Below are 19,613 nucleotides of genomic sequence, written 5' to 3' on the forward strand. Positions count from 1 at the left end.
GATGTTGGGTTGAATTTTTAATTGCAAATCGTACTTCCTAGCTGGCCGTACATTTCTGGAGTTGCCTCGATTTGCATGCCGTCCTTGTGTGGTGATCTTGGTGTTGGTTCGAGTTCCTTGTTTGATCACCTTGGTCTTATCTGTGGTTTTCCTGTGTTCGTGTGCATTTTGGAGCTGTTTCGGAGTTGTGTGCATTTCAATGTTGTTGGTCCAGTTTTGGAGTTGCTGGTATTTTATATCAAACTTGTTATTTTATGTTTTTGGCTTGAAATCAGCTATAGTTTATTGTTGTAAGTTAGTAGTACTTCATTGTAATCAGATTTGTATCATTGGTTAGTAGTACTAACCTCTATTATTGAACTGGAAGTGCTCATTGTAATCCCCACTGCATAAGTGGAAGAGGCTGGCTTGGCCGCCTTAGTGTTTGTAATTTCAGTTGGTAGTTTTTGTCCTCCCGCTGAAATATGTAGTAGAGTGATAGTTTTTATGAATTGTCCTCTCGCTGAAATATGCGGTAGAGTGACTGAGTTGAAATTCCTTGTTGTTTCCTTGGTTGGTTCACCACTAAGTAGTTTAGTTTCTATCCTACTAGATAAGCAGAAGGGGCTGACTTGCCGCCCATGCATTGCAATTTCAGTTCAGTTTATGGTGCTAACGATCCCCAGAACACCGTAAGCTTTCACCCTCCCAGATTGGGCTCTCGGTGAACAAAAGGTGGAAGGGTTCCCTTTCAATTGTTTTGGCATATTTCTCTAGCCTTAATGAGTTATTGTGTTTGCATTGCAATCTTATTGTGAAAATCAAAAAAAAAATTTAAGGGGTATATTACAAGGTAGAAAGTGATTCAGCGGGACTAGTTGCGCGGAAGTCTGAAGTCAGTGTTAAATCCAAAGAAGGTGCTTCTTCCTCGGGCACTAGGATCAAGATAAGGGTGAGTAGAGCCTTAGTTATTCCTCCACAAGAGATGTCATTGAAGGGAAAAGAGAAACCTCAAGTGCAGATTCACGTTATTGACCCTAAAGATGAAGCACATGAGGAAAATACAACAGGATCCCCTCCTACTATGGACTCAGATTCTCCTCACACAATCATTCCCCAATTGTCTTTGGATGTACCTATGTCTCCAATTGACACAGATGTGGATTCTTTCTCTACAATCCATGTAGATCCTATCATGCCAAGTGCATTTGTTTGCACAAATATGTCATCATCAATTGCAGATACTTCTCATGGCAACTTGGAGAGCATTTTTGATGTAAATCCCTCATATGCTATTCTATCCAACATATCACTTCCAGAAATTGATAGTTCTGTTGTAAGTTTTGATAGATTCATGTCTAAAGCCTGCCATGATTCGCCGTCTGAGCAAACACTTGTCACTGTCCAAACTGAGGTTGCACCTAGAATGATAATTGTGGTACAGGCAGAGCCTTGTTCTACACAAACCACAGTTGTTGTCACAAATGCGAGTTCACTAGATCTACCCCCATGGTTAAGTTCAATCACTCCTAAAAGGAAGAAGCACGAGATTTTGTTGGTTGAAAATTTTGTACACCTGGGAAGATGTGCAAAATTGTGGTTTCAGCCATAGCGTGTGAGTATAAAACTCTCCTACTTTAGGGAAGGCTCCCCCTTTGCTTTCTACTTCAACAATTCAAAAATAAACACTCAGTCTAAATCTATTCTAAATCTAGGTGAAACTCTGTCTTGTTCTCTTTTTTCAGAGAAGACACTTATTCTTTTCTCTTCTTTCAGAAAAGAATCACAGCTGAAAGCACAAATGATTAATGAAGTAAACTAAATAAAGAAGCAAAGTAAAATAAAGGCACAAAGTCCTCTGTTGCTTCTCCGGGACGAGAAAACAAAAAAAAGGCTCAAAGTCTTCAACTATCTACTCTCCTATCAACCTTTTTAGATGATTTTCTGGTAACTAAGCACAGTATGTAGTAGCTCGAAATCTAACTACATGATGCACTCTTATACACAAAAATAGAAAATAAAAGCAGCACAAAGTCTACAAGTTACCCCCTTAGCTTGAGCGTCCTACAATAGTTTCAAACGTGACAAGTAGCTCAAAGTCTATAGTATCAAATCTTAAAACCAATCCAAAACTCCAAACACAATAAGTAGCTCAAAGTTTGCAAGATTGAGCTTGAATCCCTCTTGTACAACACCTCAAAACTCACAATCAATCTCTAGAAAATGTCGTCACATAACACCTTGAATCAACACAAAGTTTGAAAACAATTTGCCTCCTTTAATTGACTGCAAAATGATTTACAACTAAGCTCAAAGTCTTAGAGTGTACATACAAACTGGCAGAGTCTTGTTGCATTGCCAAAAGATCTCGATTACAATAGACCCCCTCAAGTATTTATAGGAAAGGAGCCTTGAGAAAAAGGTGGGAGAATTCCAACTAACTTGAGAAATTCTCTCAACCACCATGACTTATTCCAACTACAGTCCTAATCTAACTCAACTTGTAGTTGTCTTACACGTAACTACATTTTACAAAAGTGCAAGTGAAAGTGACACTTGCAATTACAAAACTTGTTTTTACATGTAACTTGTCAAAACAAAATTACAAATACACAATTGAAACTATTCTCTGTGTCCGAAGACACGACTCTATCTACATCATCCTCTGTTTTGAAAATCTCCATGCTGCTACAAGACACTCTGTGATCGAGGTAAATGACATCTTGAACTAGAACAAGAACTTGCATCCTTAATGATCTTTGTGTCCTTGGCCAACAAACTTCAATCTTATCTCCTTGTTTGGGGTAGTACTAGCTTTTCAAGAGGGAAGTTCTTTGCAAGGCTGAAGTAAGAAGCCTATCTCTGTCTTGAAAGCATTCTATGCTCTCAATCATTCATATCACTTATCCATCTCCCTGTGTGGCTCCGTCATGTTGCTCCAATCTTGAAATCTGCTTGCAAAATAAGGCACATGCCTTAATTTGTTGATTTGGTAGGTCGTGTGTGCAAACAAGACTGACATGGGTGAGACAAAGGGACTGCAAAAGTTGGACCAAAGCTCAATTTTGGGTTTTGAAGATTGCATTACGTGTGGGAAAACAAGAGCATTGACTTGCAATTGTGGAGAACGAACATGCAACTTTATGTGTAATGGGCAACTACAAGTTTGCACTTGTACTTGGACCTTTAAAACTCATTTTCAAGTGTTCTTGAGTACATTTTGGACCAATTTCAGGTTTTGGAAGGCTGACTGCAAGTGCAATGAAGGGAAAAACTTTGCAAATTCACAAGTTGTATTCAAAGAGCGAAACAACTTGGGAAAATCGTATAGAAACCTGAAATCTTGCTTGAAGAATGCCCTTAGGCGAAAATGAAAGAAGAGAGATATGCCCAAGATGCTTTATAAGAGAACAATGGAGCCTCCACGTCTGAGCATTAAGGCACAAAAAACGGCACATACAAAGGAGGAAAAGAACAGAAAACGTTTAAGAAAATGTTCCCTACTTGGCACCAAACACTTTGCTTTGAATGCTGGATGCAAAACGATTTGCAACAATGGCGGAATACGTGGTCAACTGAGCTACAAACAAGCAGCTTAAAACAGCAAAAATAGGAGCCAAAGATCCCCACGTTAACATGCATTCATGGCGAAGGGGTCATTGAATCCCCCAAAATCGTGGCAAAGTGAAAACGGATTCAACCAAGAAAGCCACAAATCAATGCCCTTGCAAAGGAAAAACGTGGTCGGGTTTGGAAAATTCAATAGCAAGGAAAGGGCACAAGAGTTGGAGCAAAAAGATGCATTCAGGTTTTAAAAACCCCATTACATGTTTTAAAAACTCACTTTTCCTTCCATCTTGCAAAATCGGGTTTTGGAGAAGCAAGAGTACATCAAAAAGCACTTAAAACACTTGCAATCGGGTTTTAAAATCCCCATTACAAGTTCACAATAAAGAAAATAGGAACTTTTTAAAGAACTTACAAGTTCTCATAAACTTGTATTTTTTAATTTACTTGTAGTTTGACCAAAAAGTTCCTACAAAACAACTTAAAAGACAAAAGGGGAAAATGGAAAAGAAAAAGAAAGTTACAAGTTACACATCTTTTATAAACTTTCACTTGTAATTGCTTGAAAAAACCCCTACAACTTAAATCTAAAAAGACTCCTTACTTGCAAAAGAAGGAAAATTTCTCACTTGCAATCTAGAGGAAAAAACCCGATTTTGAAGAAAAGACCAAGCAAACGAACTTAGAACGCGATGAAATTTGAAACGTGGATCAAGGATCAACCGAAGATTAGTCCAGTTCAGAAAGGAGCAAGAATTTTGACTCGAAAAGCATGCCTTAGAATTAAAATCTCCAACTTGGAATAATTGGACTAAAACCCCGAAATTGCACAGAAAGTTAGGAAAACAAAGGCCAAAACTCACCAAAACTTGGACAATGATGGAAAAGACAACCCCCGATGATTTGACACTAACAAATGTGAATTTTGCACCTCGTAAAGTGTGCCTTAGAGACAAAAATGACGCATTTTAAGCAAAAAATTGTAGGGGTTGTCACATTTTTTGAAAATCCAAAAATGAGGACAACAGATTTCTCCTGATGTCTTTGCTTTATAGCAGCTTAGGAAGCCTAAGCCAAGGGCTACTAAGAAGGAAAAGACAGTCTTGCAAGTGGTTGTGGACAGCAATAAGATGAAGTATGCAAAGGTGGTAGAACCTCTAGCTGATAAACCACCAAAAGATATGCAGCTATTTGATTACAGACTCACTAGGGTGGAGCTAGGAAGACAAACACACGTTGGGATGATGCATGATGCTCAAGACTCATTGGCTACATTGGTTCAAGGTTACGATGAGTTCCTAGCAAAGAAAGATAAGCTCAAGGAGGAGAACGCACAACTCATCTCAATGATTGTAATGTCCCCTTCTCAATGATGTGCTTTCAGTGGTCCATTGGCCTATTCCGGAGACCCGTAGGCTATGTGGAATGGAGAATTAGGGTATCAAACGTTGGTGAAGCGAGAACTTACTATTTTTAGTAAGTTAGGATTTGGCTATTTGGATGATGTTGTCTTATTGAGCTTTCCAAGCTCTGTCTCTGGGTGCAAAGATCATGCTTTTCGGAGGAGTAATTCATGACTTACTATTTTTAGTAAGTGGCAGTATGGAGCATTTCTATTTTTGGCAATGGACAGGGTCTTGATCCTGCAACAGTTTTGTGGTCTTCTTTACTCAGCTTCATCCCGGTTTTGTTGATGATCAGTATGGGAGTCATAAATGATTTAATTAAATATTATTTCCTTGTCCTAAGGTTTAATATTTAAATATTTGTATTTACTGATTATATGTATTGAGGATGGCTTAGGGAAAAATAATTATCTGATATCAATATGTTATTTTCCTAAGTCAATGGCGTTATTTTTGGTGGCGATTGGGGATGATAAAACATCTCATGTTATATTATTTCATGTTGCAAATTGTCACCAAAGGCAAAGTTCGAACTTTGCCTAGGAAGAAGGGAAGTGGGGCACCACGTTGGGTGAAGACATGAAATGAAATGAAAGGAGTTTGAGTTGGGTTTGGGCGCCATTTGCATTTGAATTTGGGGGAGTATGAAGTTATAAATATGAGCCATGGGCTCTGTTGACGTGTTTTTTATACACAATCATACACAGAATAAAATACCAATAGGCATCTTATCCTCTCTTGAGAAAATAGTCTCTAACTGCTGAAGATCTGCAAAAAGGATCAGTTAGATGGACTCCAAGGTTCTTTTAGTGGGGTCTCCACGTGTGGACAAGCTTTTTAGTGGTATGATGTGATTTGCTGTTTCCTCCAAGGGGTCTTACACATTCTAAAGCTCGAAGATTTTACTAAACTAAAAGGGACTTTCAAAAAAAAAGCAAAAGATAGGGTTTGAGAGGTCTAATCTAGCCTAACCCTATGAACGACTTAGCATGAATGAGATTTGGCAAGACTCAACCAACTTCAATTTTGCCATAGGATAACAACTCAATTGAAATTAGTGCGATCTTCTAAGGTAATAATAATGTTCAATGCATCAAAGACCAAGGACACTACTACGAAGGTACATATCCTAGATACGAAAATGCTTGAAGGTTAAGGACTCAAAATATTTTCCAGTCGACCACGCAAGGCGTTCCTACAATCAGCAAGAAGCTAGTGGTTTGGATTGCGAATCCTACCAAATATCAAATCTCACACTTAGTCTTTCAAATTAACAAACTACTTTGATTGAGCGTGATTCAAGTACATCCAACAACCATGAAGATAACTTAAGAAATTTGCAACAAAACATCATAACTTCAATATTTTATTGATTTCCAAATCATCATATACAACAATTGCTTGAATTTCTCTCTTCAAGACTCAATCTTGCTACAAAATTGCTTCTAACTCTAATCTCTCTTACATCAACTATTGACTATTACTCTATTCCTCTATTACACTATTCACTATTACCAAATGAAATGAAAAATGGGGGTATAAATAGCATCCCCAGTTACAATGAAAGGTCCAGATTGAAAGTAAATCAACGGACAAGATCATGACACCTAAACCCTAATTAGGGTTTGTTACAAATGACCTCCTTTTTACTGAACAATATTAAATACATAGCCAAATATTAAATTTGGCACAAAAATCTAGGAGGTATCAACCAATGAGAAATAAGATGTCATGTCATCTGTAACAACCTTTCATCTAGAATCTTATTCCCTTTCCAATTCTCTTTCTTAGCATATGCAATGAATTTTGTCACGATTCCTTCGATTTCTGTGATTGGAATCTCGAGAAGATTCTTGATACTCTCTTCTAAGTGGATGACCTGATCAAATGCATCTAGAAGAGCTGCGTCCCAAGTAGGTTCAAGTTCCTTTGTTCTATCAATCAGGAGCATGGTGGCATACATCTGATCATACTGCTCATCTGTAACATCTGCGTCCTTGCGAAAGATGATCTTGATTCTGTCCTCAAATTCTTGTATATCCACATCTGTCTCGACCTCGATCCTTCTGCCAAGAATGGTACGAAGTACCTCAAATACTCTGTCCTGGATCGGATTGATCACCTCCTCAACTTGACCACATCTAACACTGATGTCCTCGAAGAGAACACTCTTTATATGGAGTAAGGTTGACCACTGAAACAAACTGTGAGAATCACCTTCTAAGATCCTCTCCTGCGTTAAAATTCTTCTGGATGTGTGTCTTATTATTTTCAAGACAGGGATGACAACGTCCTTGGTATGGGCAAATGCAGCTACTGTTGCCATCAATCTGTGAATAATCTCAAGAACTTGGATAGCCTGATGAATGATCTTCGACATCCTTGTAACAAACTCTATGGCCATTGTATGAGATCTATCCATCCAACTACATGTACGCTGGACCAGGTTCCTGAATCTTTCTGCTTCATTGATCGATTGAAGGGGCAATGCCTGCACTGGTGATCTAACTGGATCCTGACGTCCCAAAGGTTCATTGATGTGACTGAAATAAGTCCTCCATGCACCGACCTCTCTCTCAAGCTTTCTATTCTTTTCTACTTCTTCTCTAAGCTTGTCCTTCAATGCCTCAAATGTGTCGGTGGCATCATCTAAAGTCTGCTCTGCTGTGGATGGTCCCAACTCAATAGTCTATATATGATAGTCTTCTGCTAGGATCTCACCCTCATATTTGTCTGCTGCCGGTGTAGCTATCTGCAGTTTTCTAGATCCAGTCTCATCTCGAATCATCTTGGACATCTTTGTAGCCTTCTTCTTCTCTGTTGTCATATGTGAACATCCAACAAGGCTCTCTAAATCAATTGCACTGTCCTCGTCCTCTACTACGATCACCTTGGTCAATCTTTCCTTCAACCAATCTGGGATATTCGATCTTGTCTCTTGAACTTGAATTTCTTTATGTACTATTTCTTCTTGTCTGGGAGGAGATGTTACTTCATTATCTTCTTCTAAATCATAGTCTTGGAGAGATCCATCTGACGAAACATGCTGTGCCTGTCCTTCCTCCTGTCTGTCATTCTGTACCATCGACTCCATGGACTCTTCCACTCGAACTGTTCTATTTTCTGGTCTGGAAGAAGTACCTGGTGTTTGATCTTTGTTGGCACCTAACTTTTTCTTGGAAGGCTCTTTCTTTTCTGATCTTTCCTTTCTCTTTGAACCTCTCGAATGGAGATTGCCCTCACTGGCACATCGAAGGTTACCTTCACCTGAATTCCTAGGATTAGGATTGCCTTCACTAACACTGGCTCCACCTTCGGCTGGCTTTTCTTCCAAAGTAAAAGACATGGCTATGCCTTGTTCTCTCAACTTCTGATGCTGAACGTCTACCCATCTTCGAGTACAAGACAAGACTGGTGCCATCAAATCATCTAAATCCACGGCCTCGGGCTCATTCCAATTCAAACTTATTGTTTTGCTTTCTCTATCATATGAAGATTGGATGTGCCTGCCGTTGTCCTGAGCTTGGTCGGCCACTCTGTAAATCTTACATTTCCTGATGAAATCCAAAGGCAATCTAGAATGTATCTTTCGTTTCACTTCGAGATCATCTAGGAGATTCATCATAAAATCTTCAATTTGGTGCTCATGTCTAAATCTTCTACCGACCGTCTCCTCTAAATGTCCATGTGGATCAAAACTATTCCTCCAAGCAAAAGATGAAAAAGGATACAAGGCTAACTCCTTCTCTGCGTCATCCATGGCTAAGACATTAGGACATACCTCAACTGAATTACCCAAAATAATAGGTACCTGAACTCCATTCTGATGTCTGTGTCTGAATGCCTTCACATATGCTGCCAACTGCCTTGTTACTTCAAGTAACACAATTCTGTCTGTCGGGTACCTCGGCAACATGTATGGAGGTAAAGGACATCCATGCACTCTAATGTAAGTGAACTTGGGAAACTGAATGAACCAAGCACCGTACCTCTTGATGAACTCCTGGGCATCCTGAGATAATCTGTTGTGAATCCCTCCTTGCAACGTCCTTGTGATGTTCATCGTGAAAGTATCATTGATTAACTTGTAGTTCTTCCCTGGTGGATGATGCAAGTAGGTATAGGATTCACAAGCTCTGACCTCGCCGGGTCCTCTTCCAATCACTCCTCTGTGAGGTAGTCCTGCGTACTCAACGCTCCTGATTAAGGCATAGATGACGTATGAACTCATGTGGAAGGACTTAGTAGCCCTGAGTCTTCTCAACTGTACGTCCAAGCAATGGCTAATTATCCTAGCCCAATGTATTGTACCTTTTCCTTGAACAATCACCTGGATGAAGTAAAACATCCATTTCTCAAAATAGAAGGCATGAGGTGCTCCTGTAACTCTGTTGAGCATGGTAATCAAATCTCTGTACTCCTCCTGGAAATCAATCCTGTGTGGTGTGTTCGGTACTTTGCTCAGACGGGGACGACTCTTGAGTAGCCAGTTCTTGTTGATTATGCTTAGGCAAGCATCTGGATCATCATCGTACACTGATCTAGCTCCTTCAATGCTCTTATATATCATGTCCCTGTGCTCTGGAAGATGGAAGGCTTCACTTATGGCTTCCTCTGAAAGGTACGCCAAAGTGCTTCCCTCATTGGACACAATTGTCCTGGACTGTGGATTGTAGTGACGGGCACACTCGATCATCAACTCGTGGCACTGAATGGCTGGAGGAAAACCGGCCGCCTTGATGATGCCACTCTCTATTATTCTCCGGGCGACAGGTGATGGCTTGCCGATGTAAGGGACCTCCCGGAACTTCTTCGTGCTAAAGTTCCCCAAGTTTGTATCTCCAATGTTGCTCCATTTAGACACGATCTTGGTCTCCACTTCTTCGGTCTTCTGATCTTCTTTCATGAGAGCCGAGCGACTGGTGGATGCTCCCGCCTTTGGGGTCGCCATACCTACACAACATTTCATTATAAGAAATAGATTTTGCAATAAATAACATAAATAAGAGAGATAAATTTTAGGAAACCCCATGATAAGTCTCTAGAGTTATCATTTCCTAAAATACAACGATTGAGCCAAGAGATTCAAAATTCAAAAATTTCAAAACTTGAAATATGACGATGAATGAATAAAGCAATAACAATTAAATCGCCATACCTCGATAGAGAGCTAACTCTAGAATGCAAAAACAAAATTCGCCTAGGCAAAATTTGAGGTATAAGATAATCTTCAATATGATTTCCTCAAAATCGACTTCGCCACCTCTGGAGAGAACGTGATCTTCAAGTATTGCCTTAGACGTGGTCTTAAATGATCTTCAAATTCGCCTTTGGCGTGGTCTTAGATGGATCTCCAAGTTCGCCCTTGGTGTGGTCTTCAAATTCGCACCACCTTTTGATAACTAAGCGCCACCCTTGGATGAATGAAATTCGCACCACCTTTGGTCTTTAACGCAATTCGCACTCCACACAAGATGATACTAGCGCCACCTTTGGTTTGAAATCACACCACCTTTGAACACACTTCGCACTATATTCGCCTCTTCTTGATTCGCATGAAGAAAGGTAAAAATGATTATGTGAAAATGAACATTTCACTCCCTTATAAATAGCGCTCATATCCTTTCACCCCTTAGGCCGACTTGACAAATAAAACCATTTTTAAATGATTTGCAATAAAATAACAAGGCCGACTTGCTTAATTGGGCGCTTCAAATCGATTTTTATATTAATTAAATAATTAATTATTAATGCCTTGCGTTTTTTAAATGTGAATTTCGATTTTTAATAAAGGCAAAAAAAATAATTAATAAAAGATAACGCCATATTAAATGCTAAATAAAAATGGATTTTCAATTTTTTAATCGATTTAGCATTTAAGGAAAATTTGAATTGTTTAATTTGGCGCCAAAACTGGAAAACAAAGGGACGTACCTCATCGCTCTGGTCCCTTGGAGAGGGACAGGAGCGATCCATGATTTTGGTCTTGATTTTGCATTTCTTACGTCCAACTCCTTCATCTTCGCGTTGAAAATCGATCATCATGATGAGCCCTTTGAATTTGATCATCTTGCATGCGTACTTAAAGGCCTCTTGAATGTTCATCGCCCTTGTCCCTTGGAGAGGGACAGGAGCGATCTCCAAATTTCTACGTCCATCTTGCATCTTTTAACTTCGATCTTTATTGTTGGCGAATAACATACTTGTTCCTTTTGCGCTTGATTCATTTGTTTGCACGAAGTGTTTGGACGCATTAAAGGGACCATCGCCCTTGTCCCTTGGAGAGGGACAGGAGCGATTCACCATTTTCTCCTTAACCTTGGCAATTTTAAACTTCAATCTTCTTTGCAATGTCTTCCAAACGATGTCCCTTGCCTCGCTTATCCTCACCTAACTTTGATCGTGAAGGAATGTGAGTGTTTTTAATGATATCGCCCTGGTCCTTGTCCAAAGGACAGGAGCGATGTGAGGCTTTACATTATTTGGCGATGTTTGGACGTTCAAAACCCTTGCGAATTATCTTCAAACGATGCCTTGGACCATATGCTATCTTAGGACGTCTTGACTTAGCTTGAACTTGAAGCAAAACAAGGAATCCAAAGCAAATCGCCCTGGTCCCTTAGAGAGGGACAGGAGCGATATAGTCTCCATGCTCAAAATGGTGATCATTTCACGTTCAAAACTCTTGTTTATCATCTTTTTATCATACCATGGACCCTATAAAACATTGCAACGTCTTGTCCTTACGTAAATTTTGCATGAAATGGCCAATGCATCTAACATCGCCCTGGTCCCTTCCTGAGGGACAGGAGCGATGTATGTTATAGGGTGTCAATTTCTTCATTTTAACGTCCTTTGAGTGTTTGCGCATGATGAAGACGCCTTGAAATGTCCCTCGCCACCTTGTCTTGACTTGTGTCGACCTTGAACTTTGGAGGAACGACCTTGAACTTGCGTAGGAAGTATTATCATCTTTGTATCGCCCTGGTCCCTTGGAGAGGGACAGGAGCGATCCTTCCTTTGTGGCCACTATCTCACTTTGCCAGGTTCCAAGTTTATATTCAACGGACTCGTCCCTCTTCACTCTATTCGTCCATGCCTTGACATCATCCGTAACCTTGCAAGAAAAGCAATTATATCAAAAATCGCTCTGGTCCCTTCCTGAGGGACAGGAGCGAACTAGGCATTTAACACTGTTATGGACGTCCCAAAAATCTTCAATTTATATTCAATGCGTTCATCTCATGTTTTCCCTTGTTTTTGAACGTAAACTTGCCTTGACCCTTGTCTGGATTTTGCATAATGAAGGAAATCGCTCTGGTCCCTGGGAGAGGGACGAGAGCTACAAGGTACCTCGCCCTGGTCCCTTGGAGAGGGACAGGAGCGATTTGGTCAATATAGGTCATTCTCCTTTGTTTTTGCATATCAAATTATATTCATTTGGCAAAGCATCTTCCTTTGGACGTCCTCAAATCATTAAGTTTTCGAAATCTTGCAAGGACAAGGCGAAATTTGAATTGTAGCTCCGGTCCTTCACTGAGGGACAGGAGCGATTTTCCTCCTGGAGGCATTTCTGTGCTCATGAAAATCTTCAATTTATATTCAATGGAAAGATCTCGCTGTTCTCCATCACTTCCAACTTGAAATTTGTCTGGGCTCTGCAGGGACGATGAGATATTTGAAAATGAGCTCCCGTCCTTCACTGAGGGACAGGAGCGATTTTGCTCCTACAGGCCAAAATAACAAGATTTTTCACATTTTAACACTTCACGAAGCGAAAACAAATCAATTCCAATGCCCAGGATCAAAATTCAAAAAAGTCAAAATTTGGTCAAAATATTCAATCGGACAAAAAATTCACATTGACGGTCAACACTTAGACAAATTCAAGCTCCGCATTAACATTCCAATTGAAAATTAGACCATTTTGGCAAATTCATTGCATTCAAAATTTGCATCCTAAAAAAGGAAGCTCAAAAAGCTCTCAAAAACGACTGGATTTTGGCCTGAAAAGACAAAATTTAAAACCCTAAGGTTTGACCCTAAATCCAGACGACTAACTAACTAGCAAAACCCTAAAAACGAAAGCGAAAACGAGCGAAAAACAAGCAAAAAGAGGGGGTCCCCATTTGCGATGGGGCGATGTGTGAAATGGTCACAACAGGCTCTCATTTTGGGCATCTTGAAAAATTGCATCGTTATGCTGCCGGTTTGGCGAATGATTTGAAGCTTTGGAGTGTGGCTCCCTAGTATTCCCAGTTTCATACTTGAGACATAGTACCTAGCTGAGTGGTGTATTCTTGTGACATTTTCAGTGTGTATTTTCAGTATTTTGGAGTGTGGGGTGTTTTCTGGAGATGCTGGTTTGTTGTGACTGAAGCAAGTTTTCGATCATACCTCCCTGCCTGAGCGACTGGTCATTTTGGGTACTGGCTCAAACCTTTTCTATGCTATTGGCGATATATGTTGCAAGTTTGCAGCCCCTTATTTGGAGTTTTAGATTTTATTTTTCAAATCGAAATTTCTAGCTTAGGCGTGGTTCCTAGGAAGTGCATTGGGATGCGTGCAAGGTGTTTTTGGGGTGTTTAGTAGCTCTTTTTGGTGTGTTCTTAGTCGCTGCTTGTCTAATGTTAGTTTGGGAGTGATTTGGGGTGAATTGAAGGAGATTTGAGTGTGATATGAGCAATTTAGTGAGTTTATGTGTTGCTGGTTATGCATTTCCAGCCTACTGACTTTTATATCAGATTCCAGGAAGTAGGTGTTGAGTTATTTTGATGATAGTTATCTCATGTGTTCAACATTATACTCCTTCTCTATCTTTCCTCTCTATTGTAAGGTTAAGTAGTAGTACTACTAACCATTTTTGGATTGTATTCTTCATACCCTGCTGAAAAGTGGAAGAGGTTGGCTTGCCGCCTATATCTGATATTTTGTAACACAGTCCTCCCACTGCATAAGCAGTTGAGTGATATTGGTTGTAATGATCCTCCCGCTGCATAAGCGGTCGAGTTGAGTTTATTCAGTGTATTCAGTCCTCCCGCTGAAATATTGTGGTATAGTGATTTGCGTTTGAAGTATTGTTCCCTTGGCCGATTTACCACCAAGTTCCTTGCTTTCCCATTGGATAAGCGGAAGGGGTTGGCTTGCCGCCCGTTATTGTATTCAGCAATTCAGCAGATTATCTCTAACAATCCCCTGCTACTGTATGCTCTCACCCTCCCAGTCTGGGCTCTCGGTGATCAGAAAGTGTAGGGTTCCTTCCAGTTGTTTCGATTTCATTATTCTAACCCTAACGGGCGATTGGTGTGATTGTGATATTGCTTTAAAAATCAAAAAAAAAAAGTGGGAATATTACAGTGATCCAAAAGATCGGTAATTCTTCAAAAAAGGTTGATCCCTTAACTTCCTCCACTTCTGAAGAGTCTATCAAACAATTGGAAAGAGCTGCTCAGAAGGCCAAGGCAGTTGATTCTTGGGTAGATCAATTAGTTGATCAAAGTACTCAAGTGGTGAAGAAAGCATTGCATGTGTTGAGCAATGTAAGGGAAACAAAAATGAAGTTGAATCAGACTTTGGAAGCTTTTAGCCAAAGTTTGGAACCCACAGAAAAAGATCTAAAAATCTAGCATGAGATGGATCGGGTCAAGTTAGAAACCCTGTGTAGAAATATGGTGATACCAAATAGGGAGAGATACATCGAATTTGAGAAGCTTATGGTCAATAAATCATTGGTTATTAAAGACCTTATTAAAGATGTACAAGTTACTCTTGAAATGAGTACTGAGGTGAAGCAAGATGTCATCTCTAATTTTGAGACTTCTTGTAACATTTTTAGTCCAGATACTGAATTGCTCTCTGAAGATCTGATACTTTCTGAGTTGATGTCAAGACTTCATCAAGAACTGGAATCAGAACAGTTTATTGTGGCTTCAATCCATCGGTTTGTGAATTGCAAGATGCAAATTGTTCTTGAAGAACATAGAGCAGCGACATTCAGATATTTCGCTGTCATCAATAAGACTATTGATGTTGCAAGAAATATAGTGGGCCCAGATCCTAATGAGTTGCAAAAATCAATTGACAAATTTCAATCTTTCATGGCCAAAGATAGAAGAGAATAGGAAGTGTCACCTGACACTTAAGTTTTGTTTTATGTATTTTCTTTTTGACAAATTACATGTAGTGTCGAGACTTGTAATTACAAGTAATTTCATCAATTGTAATCTTGTAACTTGTAATTGCATGTAAACAAATTACAAGTTGGTTAGCAATAGGACTATAATTTGAATAAGTCATAGTTAGTTATAGTTAGTTGTGGAAAAAGTCTCAGTTAGTTAGACTTCTCCCACTTTTTGCTCTCAACCCCTCTCCTATATTTACAAGAGGGGGCTCTTTGTAATTTTTTTCTTTTTCAGCAACCAAGAAAACTCAGCAGAAATTTACAGTCATAGACTTTGTACTTCATACTTGTAAATTGTTTTCTCATGTAATATCAAGAAGGCTTTTGAGTTTTAGACTTTGTGTTGAAGTCATACCCTTATATCCATTGTGTTCTTGTGTCATAGTGCTATATTTTTCTGTATTTGCTTGAGATTATAATGCAATTGTTGAAAGGAGCTTTGCTCTGATTTCTTGTAGACTTTGTGCTACAAGTATTATGGATTAAATTATTGTAATTAAGTGTTCAAAATTGAGAAGATTTGCAAGACTTTGTGCTTGTAGTTGTTCCCATTTGTAGTGATTCAAAAGTGCACCATATCAGCAAACTTAGTGCTATTATATGTTGTACGTTATTCTTATTTTAATCATTTTGGAAAGGTAGATAGGATAGTAGAGAGTAAAGACTTTGAGCTTTGTTTCTATTCTCTCATCCTGGGGAAGTGACAGAAGACTTTGGGCTTTCAGGGAAACTTCACTTCTTTTTGTATAAGAGTATTGTTTTTATCAAAATTCCTTAAGTTGTTGTATTTGTTTTCTTAACTCTTATTTCTTTTCTAGGAAAAGAAAAGAGTATCATCTTTTCAGAAAAAAGAGAAAAGGATGTTGTCCCACCCAAGTTAAATTAGTGTTTAGTTAGTAATAGTAGAAAAGGGGGAGCCTTCCCTTAAATTAGGAGAGTTTAAACTCACACGCTGTGGTTGAAACCACAATTTTGCACATCTTCCCAAGTGTACAAAATTTTCAACCAACGGGCCCTCTTTTCCATGAAACCAAAACATTCTCTTCTTTAGAAGATATTGGCATCGGTATGGAAGGATGTGGGCTAACTGGTTGTGTGAAGCCACTAGGAGGTTTTTGTGAGATTTTCTTGGTAAGAGGATGTGCAAGAATCTTTGATATCTTGTCATTTCGGCTTCCTCTTGTTCTTTATTATCAGCCAATATTAGATCCTACGAAAAGCCTTTTTGTTTAGCCCCTTACAAGCTTTTATTCCTTATAAAGAGATGGTGTGTAAGTGAGCCTTCACTCGAAAATATGAGCTCATATACTCTATGCTACAATGGTTACATCGCCAAGGAAAATTTCCACCAACAGAAATATGTTTAATCATTGTTTTATATTGCCAAAGAGGTGATGTTGAATCAATTTTAAAAGGACTCTGATCATTTCAGCCCTGGACAACCAAACTAGAAATTCCAGTTCCAACCATTATGTATGAACCTAAAATGAAAAACATTATTGAAATTTGTTTTAAAATCAGCATTATCACCTCTTATTACGCATAAAAAGTTCAAAAAATATTCAGAACTTACTATAAAAACTTGAATTCAAAAAAAAAATGGAAATTCTTGAAAAAACCAAAAGATTTACTCACAAATGATGACTAAATCTTCTTTGTCCAACGATTCCTAAGCTTTTTGTGTGTATCTTACTCCTCTGTAGCCTTCACCTTGGAAAAAAAATGAAGCAACCTTCAAAACCCAACAATGCCAACTTGGAGGCAAAAAATGGTATTCTTGTTGCTTTGTGTTTGTGAAATGATTTCCAAACATCAAATGGAAGAAGTTTGGGGCGAAATCCATCATTAGGGGGCTTGAAATAATTAATAAATGTTTTTTTGTTGAAAATCGCTTTTTTGGGGTCACTTTTGACATGGGTACTCATTGGTTCGCCCAAAGGAGCACCTGGGCAGTACCCTGGGCAAACTTGGGGCCACACCCACACTCAGATCAGGCCTTGAAAGGAAGGACCCAGTAACACAACTTGCCTTCAAACTTGTTGTAGGATTTTGTGAATCAAAGATTTGTGTAATCCGTGTGCAATTTCTATTGCTTCTCTATGTTATGATGAGCAAGGAAGAAACCACTCTAATGTGGGTGCATCACTTGTTTTAGATTTCTGCAATCTCCTTCTTCCCCCTTTTCTTTTGGCAAGTTAATAGGATAGATTAGCAGTAGAGATATTCAATGTTGGGTTGGTTTAGCATTTTGCGTTTAAGTTGGACAAGGAACCAGCCCTTGATCTAGAGGTTTGATCTCTTTCGCAAGGTCACACACTTCAAGATCAATCCCATGTTTCAGCAAGTTGTTGGATTTTTACAAAGGTAGAGCTATAACAACCCTACAGGACTGAAACAACAGTAAATGGAAGACAATCATAAATGACAAGCAATTGACCATTATGCCACACAAATTGCTCCATGACCCCTCATAAATAGTTCCAAACTGTTGAAAAAGGATAGCAGCGATGGAGGAATGGATTCAGCTAGAAAATGACCAAATTAATCCTCTTCTATAGCAGCCATAAACCCTATTTTGATCAGCATCAAAGAGTTTCACTATTCACCACTCAAGAAACAATAGAAATTTCCCACAAAAGCAACTAGATTATGTAGAAACTATACAATCTTCAATATCACAAAATTTTCACTCAAGTGATATGCAGAAATTAAGCAAACATTGAATCAGCAATCTTAGCTAAAATGTAACCTCTATATGAAATCACCATAAAGAGATAGAAGGATTTTCATCCTCGACCCAAATTTGAGGGATTCTATCCTCAAGAGAAAAAAGGAATGTTGTTCAATCTTGGAAGAAGAATTTTTTTTTCAAAATGGAAGCATTACTCGTACCCCAGACCCCTCTTTTATAATGTTTTGACAGATTTTAATATTATTTTCCTTTCTCACATTTCTCTCCAAAATTGATCAAAGTGTCTTTTTAAAATACTTTACACTTTATCAATTAATAATTTAAATCTAAGTCATCCTTTATTAAATAAACATAAACTTACTTTTATGGACAATTTAAATTATTAAGTAATTTTTCCCCTTGCAACATTCAGATAAGCTATGGGAAAATTAAAGAAGGCTAAGGGTCTTTGTCATCCTATGTGTAGGAAGGGGACATGACATTGCTCCTATGTAATTTTCCTGAATAGAGTTTCTCCAAGACAAAATACCTTGTGTTGAGGTATGTTTTTCTGTCTCTGAAGTTATTGTCTTGTTTCATTTCATGTTTATAAAAATCTACATTAGTTCAGCAATTTCACAACTCATTTCTAAGCACAATAGACTGTTTCCTTAGCAATACTAAGAAGAAAGTGTACAAAATTAACTATTTTGTATTTTATTGAGATAAAGTTTCTATTGGTGAGTTGACTATGAAAGTTCTATGCTAATTAGAAATCACAAATGAAACAATAATCTGCAATACACATAATTTACATTCTTGAAGGATGTAATACTCCACTTAAAACAAAATCAAAAGGAATGTTTATTTTCTTTTCGATTTTTTCTTTAACAAAGTTGAATTGGCACCATTACAAGGGAATGACCTGACTTAGGACTCTCGGTGTATCAGCAGGCAGTTGTCCTGTTTTCTGCAACCATGCAACAAAAACTGCCAGACTTTATCAGCTAAATGAGACAGCCTGATATTAATGGAAACATCAGTCATACAATGTAAGAAATATCCAAATGTTACTTAAGTTTAGGCCTAATCCACAGCTCTGAATAATTCTTTCAATACATGTCAGCTTAGAAGAAAAATGTTGGTGTGCCACCACGAAAAATCTCATATTATGTCTGGTACTGAACAAAGTTCAAAAGTATTTCAAATGCCTTGTCAGAGGAACACACATGGCTAAGTGAAAAGATTCAAAAACATTAAATATAGGAGTAGCCCTTCATTTTAATATGTTTGGTTTTTTTTCATGCAGATTTTTCAGTTGGAAGGGTGAGTGTGATGTTAACAGGTCATGAAGGAAGAGGAGTGGCATTTTTTGCTGTTGCGATCTTAGCAGTTTGGAACAGTCAGATTTTCATTATTTGGTTGCTATGATAAAAGGTAACAGCAGGGTCTTCCCACATTAAAACACCACTGAAGTTTCCAGTCATCAAAAGATATCATCACAGATTTTCCAGTCAGCAAAAATGATGGATGAATGCATTCTCCACGACTGTTCTATGTCTATAAAAAAAAAGAAAATGGTTATGCAGAGCAGAGACGTGCAGCTCCATGAAGGGGTTATCAAAGTCGGAGAGAAATCATCAAAACTGGCAATATAGTGTCTTGAACCATGCCAGGTTCAGGAAATGGTCAAGACATTTCAAAAGGTAGAAAAGTTCACCTCAGTACCCCTGGCGCATGCCCCATATATGAATGCAAAGTCGTTGCAAATTTTCAGAAGTAGAACTCTCATACCTGAGCACGTAATTTC

At 38.6% G+C, this 19,613-nt stretch overlaps 1 protein-coding gene across 1 annotated transcript in view; it reads right to left on the reverse strand.

Moving 5' to 3' along the window:
* Positions 1 to 19,613, reverse strand: part of LOC131062829 (uncharacterized) — a 210,833-nt gene that overhangs the window by 106,567 nt on the left and 84,653 nt on the right. The window contains exon 2 of the mRNA XM_057996571.1: positions 18,729 to 18,793. Coding sequence (XP_057852554.1) covers positions 18,729 to 18,793 — 65 coding nt within the window. The remainder of the gene's footprint in view (positions 1 to 18,728; positions 18,794 to 19,613) is intronic.

This window comes from Cryptomeria japonica, chromosome 10 (genome assembly GCF_030272615.1).
Source record: "Cryptomeria japonica chromosome 10, Sugi_1.0, whole genome shotgun sequence".
NCBI lineage: Eukaryota > Viridiplantae > Streptophyta > Pinopsida > Cupressales > Cupressaceae > Cryptomeria > Cryptomeria japonica.